Source organism: Rhipicephalus sanguineus, chromosome 5 (assembly GCF_013339695.2).
Source record: "Rhipicephalus sanguineus isolate Rsan-2018 chromosome 5, BIME_Rsan_1.4, whole genome shotgun sequence".
In the NCBI taxonomy this organism is placed as follows: Eukaryota; Metazoa; Arthropoda; class Arachnida; order Ixodida; family Ixodidae; genus Rhipicephalus; species Rhipicephalus sanguineus.
In genome coordinates, this window is record NC_051180.1 from 114,150,423 (window position 1) to 114,160,918 (window position 10,496).

Genomic DNA, 10,496 nt, shown 5'->3' on the forward strand with positions numbered 1-10,496 from the left:
CAGAAAATATATCACATTTCGGCACTCGCTGTTTCAAAAATAATTTTAGGTTCTTTTTCTTTGACACATTGACAGGTAACGCGCGCGTACCTTTACGTTATTTCTGCGTTTTTTTTTCAAAAGAACATTTTTTAATTTCTGTACCTTTTTCTCGAGAACTAGTGGGCTTAGAAAACAAAAATTTCCACGTGTTAACTAATGGCATCTACATAACTGGCACTAGAACCAGTAGCCTATGCGCATTTGTATTTCTTGGGATAAAAAATCTGTCATACGTGGCAATTTTCATAAATCAACAAACGTAAAAAACATAACAAATCTAGTTTTTGTTGTACGCTCACAATGTTAGCTCCACTTCTGTAAAGCGTTAGTAGGCACCTTTATACAAATTAATGCTCTGCAGATGGCAGATCTTATTTAAAACGTACATCAGTAAAAAAACAAACACAAATAAAAAAATACTAAACAATTTCAAACTATCTTTGAGCAGCACAGTCACAGCGAAAGCTGGAAGAGCGGCATTTCTAGAGCCCGTTATAAACTCTCCTGTGGCTACTAATACAGGTACATTAGCAACATACCCACTACGCCACAAAGCGCAATTTTTGGGAAGTTGGGAAGCGCCCAGCACGACATTATTCGTTGTTCTGCGGAGAAGCGAGGTACCCTATGTAAGCGACTTTGTGCAGTTTGTTGATGCGGCGGTTGATGACGATGAATAATTATGGTTGCGCCCTTTGTAATGGGTTGGAAGCTTTAAACGACCCACTAGTTACGTAATGCATATTGTGTGACGCCCGGTCGTTATTTACGTGTCCCACCACGCTTTATAACACACCTTAACCGGAGAAACGTAGAGCGAGCGAGAGAGAGAATTGACTTTATTGGGACCCTGAGGAAATGGATCATGGGAGCCTTATGGGCTTCCTTGGCAACCAACAGAAGTGCACTTGCGAGGGACCCACTACGCTATAAATCATTGTAATTTTTGAGAAGTAGGGCAGTAGGCACTGTGGCCATTTTTCGTCATTCTACAGACAGCCGTGGTACCTGCTAAACGCATGTAAGGCATTATGCGCACTTTGTTGATGCTGTGCGTGATGACGATGAAGAATTATGGCAGAGCTCTTTGTAATGGGTTGGAAGCATTCAACAACCTACTCGTTGCGCAATTCGCATTGTGTGACGCCTGGTTACAGAATTCGCGTTGTGCGACGCTTGGTGCTTATTCTACTCTTTTACCACGCTATATTGCATATGCTAATGTGGTTCCTTCCCGACATGAAGCCTGTATAGGACCTTTTTGCGTAACAGTTTCAAGCACCGGAATGGCTCAGAGGACGAAGACGACGTTCCGAACGGTTGCGTCTTTCATGTTCTCCGCTTCAAAGGATTCATCGGCCTTAGGCCGAGGTGCTGCTCAAGCCTCAGCTAGCAGTAATGACTACCGTGTTGTGCTTCCCCGCCTGCCTTCCGGTAAGCTGGTCGTCAACTCCGTTTTTCTACATGCAGACTTAGCTGGTCGCCCATACCGGGCTCAGGACTTCAGAGACGCCCTTCGGGATGTCATCGACATAAAGGAAATCAGTTCTATAGGCCAGTTTCAAATGTCACACGTGTGGATGGTGACGTGCAAGTCAACGCTAACGAAAACAAAGCTTGTGACACGTAGTGAACTCTTCGTAAAAAGCCGGCGATGCCTTGTAATCGACCCGGAACCCACAGAAGTGAAGATGAAGCTTCTATGGCTTCCTGAACATTTGGAGGATGCCTACATTCGAGAGGCGCTACAGGCTTTCGGGAAAGTCAGGACAATAACAATGGAAAACTGGAAAGCTGCAGACATGGAAGAAATGCGGACTCTTAATCGTGATGTGGTATTGTCCCTCGCCGATGGAGTTCGAGTGGGTGACATTCCACACCTTCTTACTGTCTGTGGAGTTCAGAGCCTCATACTGATTCCTGGTCGCCCGCCACTTTGTCTACGTTGTAACAAAGTTGGACACATCCGTCGCAACTGCAGAACTCCCCGCTGCGATGACTGTCGACGCTTCGGTCATGCCACCGAGGACTGCGTGGTGACGTACGCTAACAAATTACGGCAACGCACGCAGCAACAAGAGGATAGTTTACAAGAACATATTATGGATGCCACGGAGGTTTTGGATGCGACAGGCGACTCTCCGGCTACAACCGATGCGGATGGATTGAGCAAAATGCCCCCTGAAGGCACGCGAAAATTGCACCCTGATACGGCTGCGGGAAGTGCCACGTGCGAAGTAACAAGAGACCCATCCAAACAGCAGCCCAAAGGTAACGTTGAGCAGCCTGAGGCAAAGGAGGTAGTCCCTGCGAAGAAGGCGGTTGAAGATATTCCACTTGCTTGTTCTTCAGTTCCTCAGCAGCCTTTTCATCACGGTGCAGTGTCAGAAGACGACATGCAAGGTTCTCCTGAGGCTACAATTCCTAAGCGACGCGCGACGTCCTACAGTTCGGAATCCAGCAAGGACAGCGACACTGCGAGTGTGAATAGGAAACCACGCCGTCGGCGAACTTCCAAGCACAAAGGGAAATGTCGGAGGTCACGGTCTAGGAGGCCTGGTGGAGGTTCAAGGGAAGCTTCACCGTCGTCCTCCAGGACTGACCACATGGGACAATAAGCATAACTGTAGGTAACCATCATGGCGCACTCCGAGCGACTCAACTTTGCGACTTTGAATGTACGTGGTCTTAGGTCTTCGCAGAAACAGGCGTAGCTCCGTAGACTTATCGCACGAAAGCGCCTCGACTTTGTCGCCATTCAGGAGACAAAGATCGAGAGTGACGAAGAGACTGAGAGAGCCTTACGCCCTTTCCTGTGTGACTATAATGTTTGTGTTTCACATGCAAACGGTTTATCTGCGGGCTGTTGGTTGTTTCTGCGAAAAGGCCTACCCTGTTCTGCCATTACTACCCGTGTCGATAACGAAGGCAGATATATCTGCTGTGGCTTTGTATTGCAAGGGGTGCCATGGCGAATCATTAACCTATATGCGTTTAATGAGGTTTCACAGCGCCTTGATTTATTCAACAATTTATCTGGCCTAATTGTTTCTGATCGATGTACTGTGTTAATGGGAGATTTCAACTGTGTGTGTGATCCTAACGACCGCAGCAATCCTGATAGTCGACGAGATAAGAGTGGCGAGCTTTTGTCTGACATTGTAGCTAACGCAGGGCTTATTGACATAGATGCTTCGGGTCACGTAACTGCGTATACCAGACTACAGGGAGGCTCTTGTGCTCGCCTTGATCGGATTTACGTGTCATCATCACTTATCTCTCGTGAATGGTCATGCAACACTGAACCGGTTTCGTTCTCAGATCATTGCATTGTTATTGGAGAAATGGGTGCCAACCGCCGAAATCAATTCCGACCACAATGGGCGCTCTGGAAGATAAACTCAGAGCTTCTACGCGATCAGGAATTTATTTATCGAGTTAGAGCGGCGAAGATGAAATCGTTTTCTATGGGGTTGCATATATTCGCTGCTTGGGAATTGTTTAAACAAGAGGTTCGCTCAATAGCCATCGAGATTGGGTCTGTGAAATCTTACTACAGGAAGAATGAGGAAAAGACACTTCTTAAAAGCCTCTGTAACTTGTATGAGATGGAATGTGAAAAGCCAGGCGAGTACACCAATGACATCGAAAACATAAAGTGTCAACTACAACATTATGAGACTATCCGCTACAGAGGGGCACGTGTTCGATCACGAAACAGGCGGACACTAAATTCTGAGCAACCGACACGTCAAGCTCTGCTAGATGAACGTAATCATGCTAATTCTAAAGCAATTCCTGATCTATATGCTAACGGAACTCTGATAACAAACACAACAGACATAATTTTTCAGTTGAAAGGTACTATGAAGCTTTGTTTAGTGCCATTTCATGCGATTCGGATGTCGACCTAAAGGCTACTTTTGTTTCTCTTTTGAACCCATTGAATGACGATGATTGTGCTGCCATGAACAGTCCAATTACAATACAGGAAATTGAACAGGCAATAGATCAACTACCTTTATCGAAGACACCTGGCCCTGATGGAATTTCAGCCGAGTTTTACAAAACGTTTTAAAACTACTCTTTCTCCGATTTTGCTGGATATCTTCAAAACAAGCTATGACATGGAGACGCTCCCACGGTCTTTCTGTAAAAGTCATACGGTCTTGATACCAAAAAGCTCTGATAAAGAAAAACTGCGTAGTGTTGAGGGTTACAGACCAATATCGTTATCAAATGCTGATTACAAAATCTTTGCGAAAGTCCTATCAAATCGGTTGCAATTTGCGATGTCGCTTCTTATTGGTCCTCATCAGACATGTGGAATTAGAGGTCGCTCCATACAAAATAATATACACGTCATGCGTACAGTTCTTCAGTACTGCTACAGTTGTCAAAAACAGCTGGCAATGTTGCAGGTAGACCTCGCAAAAGCTTTTGATCGTGTGAGCCATTCATTTCTTTTTTCTCTCCTTGAACATGTCAATATTGGTTCCATAGTACTTAACGGAGTCAGACTTTGTTATAACGATTCTTCGACTCGTCTAATTGTTAATGGTCACCTTTCAAAATCAGTTGCTATTGGCTCGTCTGTAAAGCAAGGATGCCCAATGTCACCACTTTTGTTTGCCCTTTATCTTGAACCACTGTGTTTGAGCATAGTACAATCGAGTCGTATCCGAGGATTCAGTATATTAGGCACTGAAGTTAAAATATTAGCTTATGCAGATGACGTAGCGATCATTTGCACCGATAAACCAAGTGTTGAAAATGCGATATCTGAAATTGAGAAATTTGGCATTGTTTCTGGAGCTCGTTTAAACTCCTCAAAAAGTTTAGGATTATGGTTTGGCTCATGGGGCAGTACGCCGAACCAGTTTGCAGGGGTTAACTGGACTCGCATTCCACCAAAGTACCTTGGTGTACCACTAGATGCGTATAGATTCAGTGCACGCTATTGGAAAGAACGTGTCCCTTTGATTGAACGGCAGGCCCAGGCATTTGTTCCATATCGCCTTTCCATTTTTGGGAGAGCCGAAGCTTGTAATACTTTTTTAGCAACAAAGCTTTACTATGTGCTGCAGCTTATTCATTGTGCTAGGTCTTACGTGCAACGCTTCCATCGTATATTTGCAACGTTCATATGGTCTTCGACTTTTGAGCCCATGCGTCGTGACAACATTTTCAGACAAGTTAGTGACGGTGGTTTGGGTTTAATACATTTGTATCTATGGCAAACAGTTTCACGCTTCTTCTTTTTCCGTGACAATTCCCATCCCATCATTCGTTCGTTCTTGCAAGTTAACTTTGTTAATTGTTTCCCTGACTTGGTTGTTTCCTCAAACTTCTCCGCACGCCCATGCCTGTGGGGATTTATGGAGGAAGTTTACTCTGCTGTTCGATTTCTTAAAGCCCGATTTTCAACAGAATATTTGTATACTGTATCACGCAAAACACTATATAAGGACTTAATATCTATGCTCTTCCCACCTCCGCTGTACCGATCATCATATTTTGATCTTCCAGGCCATGATGTGTTGAAACGAGTGCAAAAAATGTATATATCCCCCAATTCAAAAACATTCTTCTATAAACTCCATTCTGAAACACTCCCTGTAAAAACATGGTTACAAACAAAAGGCATTTTTGTATCCTCGGTCAACTGCCGTCTCTGTGATGTACCTGAAACAATAGAGCACTGCTTCGTGAGCTGCAAAGATGCGATTCTTTTCTGGGATGTCCTTCAGCGAACTCTGCAGAAAGAATTTGAAATTAATTCGTACACTATTCGTTATTTGATGCCAACACCTCTTGATGAAGTACCGTACGATATGTTCCTTGTTATTGGTATGCACAGTTTGTGGAAGACGCGAATGCAGGACCGTAACGCAGAGCCGATCACCTCGTCACGTATACATTTCACCCGAATGGTTATTAATTTAAAAGAAGTTTACGACGAACTTGATTTCAGACCGGACTGGTACACAATATTGGCGAGGTGCTTAGCCTCGCCACCTTTTCTGTGCAACACCTGATGAAGAACTCTCCCTGGAATGAAGGACTATAAGTTAGTCTTCCAGTTTTGTGGAAGTGGTTGTACTTTCATTGTCGCTAAGTGTCTGTAGTAGTGTAACTCTACTGTTGTGATACTGTGTACTATTTTCATACGCATTCTATTAAATACCATGATCAAAAAAAAAAAAAAAAAAAAACCGGAATGGCTCAGAGGTTGAATACTGTGCTCCCACGCAGAGGGCCCAGGTTCGAACCTCGTTCCATCCTGGAATTTTTTTCTTTAGTTTTTTTTCTTATTTCGAGCGATACTGGTTACGGACACCGGCGGCGGCGGCGGCGGCGGACAACTACGGCACCAAAAACGGCCGGTGAAATGATCTCATAACAGCTTTCGCTGTAAAATGTACGCACGTAATGTATGTTACTTGTTATGTACTCATAATACCTTATGTATAGGTTGTTTTTTTTTTCATTGGACCCGCACGTACCAATATATATAGCCTACGAGTCCAGCCAGTTTTGGTAACCTTGTATGATCTATGTCTGCAAATAAAAAAATTTAAGATTACCTTGCGGATATATTTAATACAAAGCCAAGTGATTCCGCCGATTATTGATTCGCGAAAAAAAAAACAGCAAAAAGTAGGTTAGTCGCAGAGATCAGCTCATGCGAAAGCAAATAAATAAAAAATGAGACATTGTTTATATCCGGTATAGTGGGGCTCAAAGGCGGGAGTGAAGTCGCTAGGATCGCTACAGTGGCCAAAGGGCATTGAAAATCGTATCGACCAGCAGTACAAAAAAAAAAAAAAAACTTGAACGCCCCACACGCAGGAGCATTCATATTCATCATAGCCTAATAAAATATCGCCCACCCTCTGTAAATCGGTCACAACGACAGCACTTTATTTCACAACTCACAGAAATTTGCATGAAAAGAAGTTTCGTGTGTTGCGCACCGTAATTCAGACTTTTCTTGCGCGCAAAACGGCAACGCGAGCTAGCCGCGCCCTGCAACCCGCCGGAAAGTTTCAGGTGACGTAGAGCTACTGCATATGCTACCTCTGACTCTAAGTGACTCCAAGGTGACGCTGCGAACACTTCTAGAACACTGTAGTTTGAACGATCGGGTGGATCGGGCCCAGAAGTTCGTCAAAAACGCGCGCGCAGCCAGGGGCTCCGGAAGTATACATATGGCGGCGACGGAATGAATAGGGGTACTGAAAAATGCGTGCAGTTTCAGTTGGGTGTGAAAAGATGACTCATTTGTGGTGATATTTGCAAGCAAAGGCCGAATATCTCTTACTCAATTTCTCTCGCCCCAGACTCGGTGCTGAAGAAATATCTTCACGAATCTCGTTGCTCTCAGCGAGTTAGAAGGCGCAATGATACGTCACCACGTGGATAAACGGCCGCTGCATGGCAGCGGCTTTCGTGATTGGCGCTATGGATGTGGTTGCAGACTTTGAACATTGCAGGGAAGATGTCGTAAAAATATTATCGTAAGTTGTTGAATTGTGCTTATTTCTTTCGTTGTATCTGAGAGCTGGAACTCTGGGGCGATTTTGAATGGCACGTGTGAAAATAAACTTCAAGCAAGCCAAGATGGAAGATGTTCGAATGCAAAATCTCAGGGGGGACCATTGCATAGGGGGTCCCCCCCAGTCTAAACACAGGGGGGGTCAGGACCCCCCTGACCCCCCCGGGATTTACGCCACTGCACGGATCACTTATAAAGCTGCCGGCCAAACCGGCGCGGGGTCTACACCTTTGCGACAAGTGTCGCCGCCTGCCGACGAAAGTTGGAAGGCATCACCGGCCTTGCCACCTCCTCCCATAGGAAACCCCCTCCGCTCAGCACACTAGCCAGTATATTCTAGGCACTATAATTCAAGTATCCCAAGAAAGACTATCGTCTTTGAAAACATGTCTTCGAGTAGCACCTCCGGTGACGTGACTTCCGTGAGGTGCAGGAGCCAGTTCTGTGTTGGATCGCCCCTCTGTGCTGGAACGCGCGGCGCAGGAGACGCTGCCTATAGGCACGTTGCACCCGCCAGGAGCCTCCACTATCGCGGTTAAGGTCACTTTAATCGGGCTCTCTCCCCAGCACCAATGCGGCCAATTTCTCATCACTGTCGGGAGAGCTCCCGCGGGCTACCCTCGGTACACTCTTATTCTGGTTCCACATAAGTTCCAGCCAGTACGTGGAACTTTTTTTTTCCAGAAATGTTCCGCTTACTTAAATGTAACGTGTGTCCCAGATAAAACTTAAAATATGCGGAACAGCATTTCAGTTATTTCTCACTGGGCTATATGCGGACAGCGTTCCACTTATTTAGTACCTGATTTAGAACGATGTTTCGCATACATTTACTGCACATTTACCCGTATACGGGATAGCGTAGGCATTCATGTAAACCTAATCTTAATTAGGCATGACAGCGGAATGCAAATGCTGCAGTCTTTATTGCGGTCCTTTTCGCGACTTTGCAAATGCTTTCATTGGTAATATTCAGCACTCTCTGATAGCATGACTGTTTCCAGACTCACCTAAAAAGTTACATTGTCAGTTTTGCAAAGTCATGAAAATGACTTCAGTGAAGACTGCTGCATTATCGTCGCGCTGCAATGCTTAGAATTTGATTTATATGCATCGTTACATTATACCACATCATAACAAATTGCAATCCTACACAATATATCTGAGGATTAAGTTGCTATAGTTGTTGCTATTGCTTTATGTGGGCATGATCTTAAAGCAGAAGCTTATGTCTGAGGCTCCCAACTTCATGAAATGCTACTCACAGAAAAACAATAATGCTAAGAAAGTCTGCAGCTATTCTGGCTAGAATAACAGAAAGATGGAAAATAGTTTATTTTACAGAACACTTTCTGGCGCATGGTGAGGTGCAGAAGAGTACAGTACATATAATAGAACGCCAGCCCCAACACACATAGAATAAGCCTTAGTACACTACAATACAGAATGAGATCTGTGTAGCAAGTACATCAATGCACTAGGAATAAATTGGAATACAAGAATAAATAAAAAATAGCTATGTACATTCAATGTTCAGTTTCGTCAGTTATTAGTTATGCACACTTGAGAAGTTGTCTGTTGTCAATACAGAAAAACATCTTCAGGAAAGGAAAACTGTCGCTGGGTATAAGCTGCTCTTCAGTATGTTGGAATAAATTTTGCGAGAGGTACTTGAATGGTACACAGCAGTGCTGGGCAGTATCGAAGATACATGTATCTTAGATACTATCTTATATACTGTATGGGTATCTTGTATCTGTATCGCGATACGTCTCGAAAGATGAGTATCTGTATCTGTATTTCCGATAGATTCGATAATGTATCGTGTACCTTAAAATACAAGATACTTCTATTGCAACACAACCGTGCGAAACAATAATCACTGGCCAAGCTCCGCTTCTCAAGTTGGTACTGGTGCCACTAAGCCATCTGAACAAGTCTAAGGGCTGTGACGCAATTTTATTTTTCCGCCAGAGTCCTCCAGTGAGGGCAGAAGATGAGGAAGGCAAGCACGCGGACGTCTACGCCCAGCCCACCTACCTTTTGTTTTGTCGATTTCTTTTCTTTTTAGTTGCGCCAGTGCCGCGACACTTGCTCATAACCACTGTCCTGCGCCGCGTACTCCACTGCGTGCAGCGTCTATCGCGCAAATTCCGATGTTGCTATACAGTGTCGTTATTGAACATCCTCTTGCGTCTTGCTCCGTAACGAAATGTGATGCCTGCAAGAATGGGGTCGCTTTGCGTCGCGTGGATTTTACATATCAGCGATTTGAAGGATCTCGTGGATGTAAAGCTTGACTTACATACAATGAATTCACTTATATGTAAATAAGATATGCAAACAACTATAGCACCACTAGTACTTATGCTAGATCTAATAGATCAAGCGTTTACCTAACAGAAAATATTATGGCGCACCGTATTTTTCACTTCCTGCTACATTTATTCAAAGAATTTACGAAATCATAACTTGATGATTAGCACAAGTGCTTTATTGCTGTCATTTTGCATCCAATACATTACCTAGGTCTCTGTACTGTTTTTCCGGTCTGGTCACTGCAGTATATCTTTTGTAACGCATTCCGAAAATAAGATCTCTGCTTTATTCTTCTAACTGTCTGCTTTATATTTCTACTACTGTTTATCCATTTACAAGTTACCAAGGCGATTTTACAAATATATAATCATGTAGGCATCCCTTGAGCTACAGTACAAAGCATTCTGCTTATCGCTTAGGAAAATAGCGAAAGTGAGTTTGCATTAAAATAATGAAAATCATTAGGAGCCATCTTAAAGATGTTAGGAAGGGGATTCGAGAAAAGGTGTTTTACTGAATGCTCCGTTTTACTCATGAGCGTCCCAACGAGCCGTTTCAGGCAATTTTCCACAGGCAC

The 10,496-nt window shown here is 44.0% G+C and overlaps 2 protein-coding genes across 2 annotated transcripts; both read left to right on the plus strand.

The window, feature by feature from the left end:
- The first annotated feature begins 1,373 nt into the window (after positions 1–1,373).
- LOC125758626 (uncharacterized) lies at positions 1,374–2,660 on the plus strand. The gene has a single exon (XM_049416018.1). It carries the CDS (start codon positions 1,374–1,376, stop codon positions 2,658–2,660), a length of 1,287 nt encoding a protein of 428 aa, XP_049271975.1.
- Positions 2,661–4,554: 1,894 nt separating this feature from the next.
- On the plus strand, positions 4,555–8,139 carry LOC119394154 (uncharacterized). The gene is made up of 2 exons (XM_037661416.2): positions 4,555–6,001; positions 8,034–8,139. The coding sequence occupies exons 1-2, from the start codon at positions 4,656–4,658 to the stop codon at positions 8,137–8,139; spliced, it is 1,452 nt and encodes a 483-aa protein (XP_037517344.2). The 5' UTR covers positions 4,555–4,655.
- The last annotated feature ends 2,357 nt before the right edge of the window (positions 8,140–10,496 follow it).

What these genes read in the sequence shown, in the direction of transcription:
- LOC125758626 (XM_049416018.1), top strand. Translation starts at nt 1,374, where the DNA reads ATGTTCTCCGCTTCAAAGGATTCATCGGCCTTAGGCCGAGGTGCTGCT.
- LOC119394154 (XM_037661416.2), top strand. Translation starts at nt 4,656, where the DNA reads ATGTCACCACTTTTGTTTGCCCTTTATCTTGAACCACTGTGTTTGAGC. An exon ending in AATTTAAAAGAAGTTTACGA is followed by an intron (nt 6,002 to 8,033) that starts CGAACTTGATTT and finishes CGTGAGGTGCAG; the next exon opens with GAGCCAGTTCTGTGTTGGAT.